At 40.0% G+C, this 12,010-nt stretch overlaps 1 protein-coding gene across 1 annotated transcript; it reads right to left on the minus strand.

The window, feature by feature from the left end:
• Positions 1–284: 284 nt before the first annotated feature.
• Positions 285–8,800, minus strand: LOC128866249 (protein gooseberry). The gene is made up of 2 exons (XM_054106833.1): positions 8,209–8,800; positions 285–2,164 (listed from the first exon to the last, which is right to left on the minus strand). The coding sequence occupies exons 1-2, from the start codon at positions 8,261–8,263 to the stop codon at positions 678–680; spliced, it is 1,542 nt and encodes a 513-aa protein (XP_053962808.1). The 5' UTR covers positions 8,264–8,800; the 3' UTR covers positions 285–677.
• Between the last annotated feature and the right edge of the window lie 3,210 nt (positions 8,801–12,010).

Genomic DNA, 12,010 nt, shown 5'->3' on the forward strand with positions numbered 1-12,010 from the left:
GCTTCAGCAGTTGAATGAAACCTCGCCGCTGAATTTTGAAAATCGTTTAGGATGATTGACTTGCTTGCATGTTGAGGAACTGACGATTCGCCACTATTTTGGCGGGAACCCTTTTAGTTATCCTCTTTTTAAAGTTTTAAAAATTCTAAGGGTTTTATGGTCTCAACTGTCAGAAGAAACCCTTAATCAACAAAAAATTACTTTATTGTGTCTAAGCAACTGAAGAGGAGAAAAAATGAATGCTGATTTATTTCCAAAAATAATTTTATTGAGCTTTTCTCAATTGAACAACGATTTATTCCTTAATAGCTACATTTTAAAGTACCTTAGCCATTAATTAGATACCCAGAATACACCTAAATAAATTAAAAAACAAAAATTACAATGCACTTAAAGTAAATCGTAACAAAAATGGTACTCAGTCTTGAACTCTACAAGAACAAGGATTTACAAATTTCTCGAAGTTACTCAGAACTAAACCTAAAAATATTCACCACCTAAACGTAAGTAGTCACAGGTAAATTTATTCTATTCTTACTTTTAAATTAAATAATTTTTTATACGAGTGCAAGAAAATTTACAAATTTTACAGTCTTGTAATATAATTTCTACTAAGACAGTGGCTAAGCCCTTCCTTCGCATGTTAACTGGAAATTTGTCATTTACTCGAACCCAACTTAGAATCCGAAGTAAGAATAAGCCGCCGCCGACTTGTGCTCGTTCATACCCTGCGTGTAGCCACCCATGTGATTGGCACCAGACGAGAAGAATGAGCCGGGGAAGTTGTAGGAATCCCAAGACGACATGGCTGGATGATGCGAACCCGAAGCCGCTGCCGAAGCGAATTGTGAGCGCAGCTGTTCAGCAGAGGAGGCAGTTGAGAAGCTATTACTCGTGCCCAAACCGTAAGCCGCCGACGAAGATGTGGCATAAGTAGATGGGGTGGTGGTGGCGGTTATGGCTGAAGAGCTGTTATGAGCAGTCGTAGCCGCAGTTGTGCTTGTTGCTGCTGCTGTCGATGTTATGCCATAGGCGGAGGTGTTACTGAAGTTATTACCACCAGCATCGTTGTTGTTGCTGCTGCTGCTGCTACTGATTGTGCCAGTTATGCCAGTCTGATGTGCTGGACTCAGCGAAGCCGAACTGGTGCTGCTCGTTGGTGACATGGAAGCCACCGAACCGCTTGAGTGAGCGAAATCCTGATGCTGTTCGAACATATTTGAGGCGGCGGCGCCAACTTGTGTAACGCCAGTGCCAAAAGTATTCCAAGCCTGGCCATACAAGCCCATTTGATGTGGATGATTATGTGATAGAGCGGCAGCCGAGGCGGACATGGAGTGTGCAGCTGCAGCAGCAGCAGCGGCGGCCGCGGCGCTTGGGTGGTGATGATGATGAGCATGTGAATGATATTGGGAGGCAAAACCAGCCGAGGGGCCAGCAGCAAAGCTCGACACCTGCTGTGTGGTATTCAACTGTTTGCGCAAACGTGCGCGCCTATTCGAAAACCACACCTGCACGCGTGCCTCCGTCAAGCCGGTGGTCTGCGCCAGATCCTCACGTGTGTAAACATCTGGGTATTGGGTGCGCGCGAATATGCGCTCCAACGCATCAATTTGATCATTTGAAAAGGTGGTGCGAGAGCGACGCTGCTTACGTTTCAATTGCACGCCCGGCTCAGCATCATCGTCACTGTCATCGCCAGAGCCATTAGAGAGGCCGCCAGCGCCGAGTATGCCATCAATGGAGTGCGCCGAGCTGCCCGAATCCGAGCGTGCGCCACCGCTGCCACCACGCAACAAACGGCTAATCGAGCTGACCGAGGGTGCAGTATTCTTATCGCAAATGCCGGACTCTATGAGTTTGGCGCGTATTTCCCAGCTAAAAATGCCCGGATTCGAATTTTTCATTTCCTCAATTTTGGACTCGATGTCGGGTGTGGCAACGCGCGGTTTGCTACCGCCAATAACACCGGGTCTTATGGAGCCAGTTTCCTGGTAGCGATTCAATATCTTTGAGACGCAACCGTGCGAAACGCGCAACTGACGTGAAATAACGCAAGGACGTACGCCGGCGGCGGCCATTTCGACGATCTGGCGACGAATGTGATTAGGCAGCGGGCGACCGTTGATGAAGACGCCGCCGAGTTGATTGACGCGACCTTGTCCTGCAAGAAATCAGAAGGAGAAAAATCAGTAAAGTGGTGAATATGAAGAATAATAGCGGAGGTGGTGATTTTAAAAGTGGGTGCAGAGGTAAATTTGTGTATTTGTGTTTGTATATTTCTGAGTTGTGTATTAGTTACTCTGTTATGCGGGTTTAAAGTGTTTAGTTCAAGGGCAGCCTATCATCAACGTTCGCTATGACATCAGTTGTTCGGGAAGAGTGTCTATCTCGCCGGGGTAGTTTTTATAGTCCTAGATGATGAAAAACGTCACTAAATCAATGGATGTCTACCGCGGAGGTATGCATTGGAATTTCAACGACCATCTGGAGAATCTTGATTATGCTGAGGATATATATCTACTATCACCGAAGCATGCGGGCATACAGAATAAGATCGACGACTTTGTTAAAGAATCTAAAAAAGTCGGACTAAAGATCAATACGAAAAAACGCAATCGCTAAAGAGTGAATGGGGCAGATTGTGCCAGCAGTTTTAATGGAACAAATAGCAATATCGAAAATATCGACAACTTCACTTACTTGGCAAGCGCTATCTCTACAGGCGACGGTGCAGCCGATGACATTCAGTCTAGAATTGCTGAAGCCCGTGGCTCGTTTGCGCAACTTAACAAAGTCTGGAATTCCTCAACGATTTCCACTTTTACTAAGTTGCGTATTTTTAACTCCAACGTCAAATCGGTTCTTGTGAAACAACGAAGCATCGTTGATGACAGAGTTGCTCCCCAAAAAACTACGAGTTTTCGTCAACAAGTGTCTACGGCGCATTGTGCGCATCTGGTGGCTCAGAACAATTGCCAAGGCAGGTTTTTGATCTGTCTGAGATATAACATAGAAAGTGGCAAGCAAGCGTGCATATTTTACGTAAGAACGCAACTGAAGTCTGCAGACAGGCGTTAGAATGGAAATCGCAAAGTAGCAGACGCCAAAGTCGGCCTAGACGCACTTGGAAGAGAACGCTGGAAAAGGAGCTCACTACTACCGGAAGCTCAGTTGCGGGAATTAAAGTCATTGCGCATTGGAAATTTTTTGTGGCGGCCCTATGTTACCTGTGGCACAAAGATGATGCTGCTGATGATTAGTTATAAGTTGGTCGGCGCTTTTCAAAGCTCGATGCTTTAGCGCGCGGTGAGAAATCTTTCAAAACGTAGCGCCTACATCAGCGATCATTACTTGCATTTGTGTCAACTAATAATAAATGATGTAATGCCAAGCGCCCATGCATTTGCGCTTGCGCGTGTGCACCTCAATAATGATGAAGTGAATGGTTGCAAGGCAGAGATGTGGCCAACAACGCCGAGGAAGCTGGAGACAATGCAGGAGATATTTAGCGGCATGTGAAGTGCGCTGTGTGTGGGAACTACAAACAAAGGCGCGCCATTCACTGCAACTGAAAATATGTAAATTTCCTATGAGAAACTAAGCTTATCGCTTAGAGAAAAAACACTTATGAAAATCTTTTTCAAATCAACGCAGCTCTCGAAACTCGACTCAATGTAATTGTTCAAACTCAATTAGTTTCAAACTAGAGCGTGCCGGGATAATGCAATTATTGTCAAGACAATGCGAATGCGCATTTTGCAGACAAACTGTCTGGGTTTGTTTTCCTTATTATTATTTTATTTTATTTATTTTTTTTAATTTTGGCAGGCCTCCTGTGCCTATGCAAAAAATGTAATACCCATTTAAGCCATTGTGTCGGTGTAGGATTATTTTATGCTCACTTGAGTTGTGTGCATGTGTGCGTGCACGCGTGTGTGTGTGTGTGTTTATCTCGGCTATGATGAGATCAGTTCGCACGATCGCACCCAAATGCTGAGATGAATGCAAATTTCGCATTGTAAACTAATAATATTTGAATAATTTGCTAGGCACAAAGACAAGATAAGACAACAACAAAGAGGCACAAAAAGCCAATTGCTGTGGTTATTGCGCATGCAAGTGAAATTTTGTATAGAGTTGTTTGTGCAACGTGCCACGAACGCATCGAAAACGCACACATGCGCATGCGCATACAAATACAAAGGCAAATTTGAATCGTATACGTAAAAGAAATTATGCGGCAGAGTGAAATCAAACGTAAACGAAATGGAAATGGAAATTAGTTAAACCGACAGGCAAAACCTGTAAGCGTTTAGCCAGCTGCCCGACTGTGAGTTAATAACAATCGAAAAACTATGTTTGTGTGTATACAAAAAAAAATATCAAAAAGTAACAACGCGCGCGCAGACGCAGATGCAGTGATCGTGTCAGAGGATCACTCAAACCAACTGAGCGGCTGCCAACGTTGAAGGACTGACTTGAATGGCAACTGCTTGCAAGGTGGGTCTACCTAATAACTCAAGAGCTGCAGGTATGCATGGCCGGGCAAGCGGCTGTGGTGTCTGCGCTTCAATAAGCTCATTGCGGTGCATACGCGCCAGCAGTGCAAGCAAGCAAATGAAACTAATAAGCCAGCCTCTCAGCCACAGATACAGCACCAGACTACGCTTGAGATGCCCAAAATTCAAAGAACATTTTGTTCTTTCACACTTCACTCCAGCTGTGCGCGCTAATAAAATTCCAGAAGAACTCCAAGGAAAGGAGCCAACCGCGTACAGATTTGTAGAAGGAAAAAAAGTATATAAAATAAAACAGCAAAAGCAGTAAAAGTATTAATAATAAAAAAAAAATATATATTAAATATGAAAAGACAGTAAAAGCAATGCGGAAAAATATGAGTACGCGCATGCGCGCGCTGCCAACGTACGCCGTTAAGGTGTCCGCACAACACGTCGCCATAGATGACAGTCAGAAAGACCGACAGTCGCGGCCGCGGCCGCGCACTCGCCCAACTCACTACAGCTGACTGTGATGATGAACGTGCTGCTGCTGCTGCTGCCAAGCCATCAACAGCCAAGCCGAGAAGGCCACCAAAGGGTGTTGAGGATCAATGCAGTGGCTGGGGTGGCTGCGGCGGCGGCGGCGGTAGTGGCAAAGGCGGCAAAAGAGCGCGCGATCAGAAGATCAAAGACGTTGCCGACGCGCCAAAACGTCTGCTGTTGTACGCAGCGACCAAACAACAAATGGGTTGGTTGAAGTTTCGGAAAGCTACAAGCGGCAGGGTCGATGAAAGGGAGTTAGAGTTCGGCAGCAAGGCAACTCCACTGCACAGCTGTGCTTTATGCGCAACTACATTCTGTGTAGCCACTTCTTTTACTGCTGCTGCTTGGTATTTTTTTTCTCATTTTTCACTTGCTCTTTTTGCTTGTACTTTGTGCGCTGCTTTGTTGTTGGTGTTGGTGTTGCTGCGATCACAATCAATAAGCCACAAAGCTGATCATGATTATTGGAATTTTAGTTGCTTCGTTGCGCTCGACAAGCCACGCGCACCCACCGTTGGCCGTGTAAAGCAAGGTAATGACTGACGAACGCGGCTGGGCAGGTAGTGAAGTGCGCGGAGATCGCTTGGTTCTGTTGTTGTGCGGGTTGTGCTGCAAGCAAGCTGGTATGTATGTATGTATGTATGTGCGTATGTTTGCTAGTGTATAATGCTTGCTGTTGTAGTACAACTGAACTGAATTGGAGCGCATTTGCTTAGTTTGATTTCTTTCGATTTCTTTACTTTTTTTTTCTATGAAAATCAAAGTTTTTAAGCTGCTCGCGCTTACAATAGGAAATCTACTTTCTTGAATGGAACACACGGTGACTTGACTAAAATTTGCTATATCAATTGCTTTTCGCTGTTTATTGTAGATATATTTTGTACTGCTGTTGCTGGGTACGTTCACTTGTGCGCAATGAGTTGAGAAATAATAATGAAAATTAGTTAAAAATAGTTTATAATTGGAAATTGATGTTCACACCAGACCATTTGGCGCTGTGGCGCATGTGCGCGCGCTTTGAGAAAGCAGTAGGCAAGAAAAAGAGATCATCAGTGAGCACCGTTTGTGGGAGAATGAGCAATTCAAGGCGACGAATACATCAAAGTTTCAAATTTTTTAATTTCCAAATAGGAGCAAAGATTTTAGGGCATGAGTATTTTTGGCGAATTTGTACTTGAGGCGATTAAATGTTTTTACGTTTGATAAACAAAAAAAATAATTTGTTGGCAATAAATGAAATGAAATGAAAAAACATTTAATCAGAAAAGCAAAACCAAAAAAGGCATTGTTTTTTGTTTTTATTTTTTTTTTGTTATTTTTATTTTATTAAGTTTTATATTTTTTATATTTTTCAATTGAAATAATTAGTGTTTTGGTATATTTTCATGCAGTTGGTTTTAACTATTAAATACTCAAAAAAAGTTATTTAACACAAACTCAGCATTTTTGAAGCTGTTGAACTCTAAAAAAATTATACCATTTTCACTAATTAATATAAAAAAATATTTAAGCAGATTATTTTGTAAAAAATTGCAATTTTTAATATTTTTTAGAGTTTATGTTTTGAAAAATATAAATATTAGGACTTTTTACTCAGTCATTAATGTACAATAGTTAATAAAGTTAAAATTGTTTCATATCAAAATTTTCTCACTCACTAATTTTATGATACTCTTCCTACAAAAAAAAAAAAAAACTAAGAAAACTATAAGGAAAACTAAAACTGTTAATATATTCTTCAAAGGACATTTTTGTTTCAGAAATACTTCAATTTTTTTAATAAAATTTTAATAATTTTGTTTGCTTCCGAAATTTTGAGAACACATTCTTGGCTAGTTTGGCAAGACATTTATGCAAAAAAACAAAAATCGATTGTTTGAAGCCTCTAAAGCAGGCTCCCCCCTTAAATCTTCGTTGCGGACCCGTTTTTGGCCAGACTGGCTCTTTCGATTTTGGGCGTGAATTTGAAAATATTTCTAACGGCTTGAGCTTCCAGGTAGCTTCCTAAAATTTAATTTTCTACCAATTTATAGATATAAACTTTGAAAAAGGATGCTCGAACAGGACGATAAAAGGAGAAGACCCGGGAGATCAATCGAAACTGTTCCACGAAGGGTTAATAAACCTAAACTTTAGTTTCGCATGCATTAAAAATTTTCAAACCAAAATTTTAAAGTACGTGTGGACAACAATAACAACTCGAAGTGTCAAAAATTTCTGATTTAATTTCAAGTTTTATAGCGCATTTTTTTTAATTTATTCCTAAATTTTTTTCCAAATGTTTAAAATATGTAAGTACAAAAATTCTCTATACATATGAAAATATTTGTATTATGCTTTTAATCCTATTTTAGTTGCAGTTTGTCAAATTGTTTTATTATTTATTATAAAAAATTTTTTTATTACTATTATATAAATTTTCAACTGGAAAAACTTTTAATTTATTTCTTTACTTATTTTTGACCTTCGTAAACAAATATATTTTTAATTGAATTTTATTATTTGCTTTTAAATTTTTTCTTGGTTATTTCAATTTTTATTAAATTTTAGCTGAAAGGCTATCAAACTAAATGGAAACCAAAAACTCGAAAATTTATTTATTTTTATGTGAAACTTGAGCGGCCGCCGTAGCCGCATAGGTGGATGTGTGACTACTATTTGGAAGTACTCAGGTTGGAAACCCTGGGCTGAAATACCCATTCATAGAAAAAATATTTTCTGATTGCATTCGCTCTTCATCACTTTTTTTATCATATATGGTTTATTTTGTTGCACTAAGTTTCTAATTCCTTATTTTATAAATTAAAATTATAAAATTTAATTTATAATAATAAATTTTATAAACTAAATTTTCTGATATATATTATTATATATTATATATTATTTATCATATTTATATTATTCATATTTCCTTATTATTTATCTTATTATTTTTTATTTTGTCTTTTTTTTATTTCTTTAATATTTTCTTGTTTTTTGTAATGGACTTTGAAACTTTTTCAAAAAGAACTCAGTTAATGTACGTTTCTATTAAAAACAAAATTTCATAAAAAATTATTTTTGTTTATTTATTTCTATTTGATTTCTATTTCAATTTTAAATTTTCAATCCAATTCACCTCTGCTACTATGTCTAATAGTACAAAAAAGAGTCGAATAGTTACCTTGGAAGGGATATCCAGCAAAATACGGTGTCATATTCAGCGTCGAGACTGTCATTTTTTCTCTCTATGAGCTACGTGAGGTATCCAACATAAAAACGCTCACCACCTCGAGCGTGAAAAATGTCCAAAAGAAAGCAAGCACGAAACTGTTTTCTGATTTTTTTTTTTTAATTTATTTTGTTTTTGTACTGTGGTTTTGCACGAAACTTTTTCAGCAAACACTATTTGCAAGTGAGTGATTTGTTTATTTAAATGTTACTCTGTTTTGTTGACTGTTTATTAGTTTACTGTCTTTTACTGCAGCGCGACGATTAATCAAGCGATTCGTTCGATTTAATTCGTCAAACTAAACACGTCACGTTTGCTGACCAATAAGCGTTAATATCGATTATTTTCACTGGCTTTTCCAAAACGAACCAGCTCACTGGACAACGACGACACTGTTTGTTGATTCTTGTAGTTGATACTTTGATTTGTTTTTCTTAGGTTTCTCGCTTCTCTGATTTCATACCAAAAAAAAAAAACCAAATACAACACAATGTTACGAAGAGAGCATCCGTTCGTTATAAAATATTTGCTAAAATCTCTACACTAAGTGTGACTTGTTCGATTGTCAGCTTGAAACTGATTTTGAAACGGTCAGTCGTAACACCAGCACACTTTCTTGAGATTCTCTGCCGCTGTATGGCTAGAAGACGGATGGCAATTGGAAACAACACTACCACACCACACAAGAAACAAGAGACAATGATTGCAGAGCCGTTGTTACTGCTGTTGTGTTGGAGTCGAAACAGGTAAGCGCACGGCGCGAGTAGAAAAAGCAACAAAGCACGAAGGGTAAGGTCGTGTGAGCGAGCGAGTGAGTGAGCAACGCTATGCGTGGTGCATTAGTAAACCTCAACAAACAAGAAAAGACAACCCTGAAATGCATTTGCTGCGCCGCGCTCAGATGTCGGAGTTGTTGGTATTTTTCCTAAAACCGATCACTGCACCCACCCACTGCGTAACGGCGCTCTCACGGTGAATACTGTATATGCAAGAGAGTACGTACATATATACATGCTTTTTTTTTGTGGGTGCATATGTGTGTGAGACTAAAAAAAAAAAAGCAAACAAATACTGCCTGGCCAATTGGTGTGGTTTGCTGATGAGCAAGTATTTGCTTTTCGTTATGCACTATCGGTGAAAAAGAGTGCGTCCGATCAGTGCTTGCCGCACTGTTCACACCACAATGGCTGCTGTGCCATGTGAATTTCAATAGCGATCCGGCTTGTTAGCCACTCCCCATTTTTAATGTTTTTATACATAGATTTGTATGTACGAAGGCTGTGTATGGGTATGAGCGATTGGCGTTAGCCGCTAGACATGCTGGTGGCAGCTGCCGGTTGGTTTTGTTGCTGTGTTTTTTTTTTCAACTTTTTTTTTTTCAACTATATTGTTATTGTTATTGCTGGTGAGTGGCAAAGGCCGGCACATTTGCATTTACCGGCAAATCTAGTTTGCACAAATAGAAATTGAACAAAAGAAGTACTCTACTTTATTAGTTATGTTGATGATACCAACTGGCATCTCGCTACCTTCTCATTGCTAACATTCAATATTTATGATCAAAAAGCTAATGTAGAGACATAGAGGAAAATTGAGAAAATCTTTTCCAACAAATTTGCTACAGTTGCTTAACGTTCTGCCAGTCTTTTGATGTTAAGCCGCCAATATTTTGATTTAATTTTAATATTCCGTTTTGCTGTTATTTATCGCTTCACTGCTGGCGTTTGAGAAGCGTTTTTTCTTTATCTACTTCAAGTATTTTATTCATTTTCCTTGTGATCGCTATGAATGTTGTAATATTTTCTGATGAGCTACTGCAGCCCGGTAGGCGTGCAGAATTGACTTGGTTGGTGCACAATTGTGGCTATCGATTAGAGTGTCTCCTTGGGAAATCCTCAAGCTTATTGAAGGCGAAGATTCTAAATATTTGTACGCGACTGAGTTGGTATTTTAATTTTTGATGTACTGCGCAATCATTAAAAGCCACCATATTTACCGTAAAGTAATGTTGAAGATTGGCCATAAGCTAGACTCTGAAGTATTCTTAAAAAAATGTACACCCTCGCTGGGTCCGGCCGGTACATTTTCCATTCGTATTCCCTCAAGAGAGGAGTGAACGTTGTGCAACCTTTGGGGACAGGTCATGGCAAACATGTTTACGGATGGCTCGAAGTTGAACGGAGGAGTTGGTGGGGCAGTATTCTGCGAGAAGCTCCCCATCAAGCTCAAATGTATGTTGGCTTGCAGAGCACTGTAGTGTTTTCCAAGCGGAGGTAGCCGCAATTAAGGAAGCAGTAGATTGGTTGCTTGCTTCTATATTTACTGTACATGACGTAAATACCTACTCCGACAACCAAGCGACAATTAAGGACTCGGGTTTGTTGTTTGTGAGTTCCGAATTAATCGAGAATGCCTGACTTCTCTCTCGACTGCATCCGAATATTTCGATATTAGAGTAATCTGGGTTTCCGGTCACAGCGGCCTACTGGGAAACTGTTGGGCTGATGAGCTGGCTAGACTGTGGACCCTGGAGACGGTTTCATCGTAAAACGGGAGGATTAGGGTTCACTTGAGAATCTGTAGTTTACTCCTGGAAAGATGGACCTCGTGCCAACTCAGCGGGTGCAGGGCTAGCCTTTGGCCCCCTCGCATGAGTAGCCATTCAGCCCATTAAAAGGAATTTTAAAATTCAATGCGAGTTCACTCGTTTTACGGAAATTTCATAAGCCATATTACTGCATACCCAAAAATTTTCTAAAAATTCTGTTTAAGAAATTTAAAATGTAGATGAAGATTTTTGAATTTTTCTAGATTCGGCGTTTGTTTGAGTACATAGATAGTGACAGGATGCACTATTTCGTATGCGTGCGCGACCCACAAAGCAGCTATAAGTTCAGTTTGAAAGACACTGTGGTGGTCAGGTAGTCGTAGCCTTAGATTCCGTTGCAGTACTTCTCAGTGAATGCTCCTGCCGACCTGACCAAGGTCCTTTACGTTATTCCACTCAAACATTTCCGAAAATTTTGTAGAAAATTTACTTTCAAGTCTATGAAACATCCACATACTTTGAGGGTCTTCAGAAATTGAACATCCCCCGATGGAACAATTTGGGCGGCTGGGAATGAAAAGAATTGCATCACATAAACTTTAATAGATTGACATATCAGCACTAAAGTCTATAGCTTACGCTTAGCTTATGAAATGAAAAGGCGAAATAATTGATTCCAGAGGTAGCGGAATATCACCAACATTTCAGCCACATTTCAATATTAAGCCTAGAAAGATAACCTACGTCGCAGAGGCGCCTGCGAAATAAACATATTGCTACATACCAACTCAGTCGTCGGTCTATCCTGTCGCGGGACGGTTGTGTCTATGCTGTAAGTACTATACTTCAGCGGTTATGACCAGTTGATGCGCTCGCGAGGCGTATGGTTATCTTTTATTTTATGGTTATTTTTCTATTTTAAAGTTTATATTATATATTTTCGTGCTAGCAAACATTCTTTACGCAGTTATCATGACGAGCAGGAGGATACTGGCAGAAGATGAAATATGTTCCATTTGTGTGTCGAGAAGAAGACAGCGACGGTGATGAACGTCAGGAAAGTGACAGCGAAATACAAAATCATCTGAGCGAAGATAATGTGCAGAGTGACTTCGAAGATGGCTATATCGATGACGAGGCAATAGAAGAATCGAATATTATACCAAATGAAGATTTGTCACAGCCTGTACCCTCAGCGCCCGCTGG

The sequence above is a fragment of the Anastrepha ludens genome, chromosome 6 (assembly GCF_028408465.1).
Source record: "Anastrepha ludens isolate Willacy chromosome 6, idAnaLude1.1, whole genome shotgun sequence".
Taxonomy (NCBI): Eukaryota; Metazoa; Arthropoda; class Insecta; order Diptera; family Tephritidae; genus Anastrepha; species Anastrepha ludens.

What these genes read in the sequence shown, in the direction of transcription:
- LOC128866249 (XM_054106833.1), bottom strand. Translation starts at nt 8,263, where the DNA reads ATGACAGTCTCGACGCTGAATATGACACCGTATTTTGCTGGATATCCC. An exon ending in TGCTGGATATCCCTTCCAAG is followed by an intron (nt 2,165 to 8,208) that starts GTAACTATTCGA and finishes GATTTCTTGCAG; the next exon opens with GACAAGGTCGCGTCAATCAA.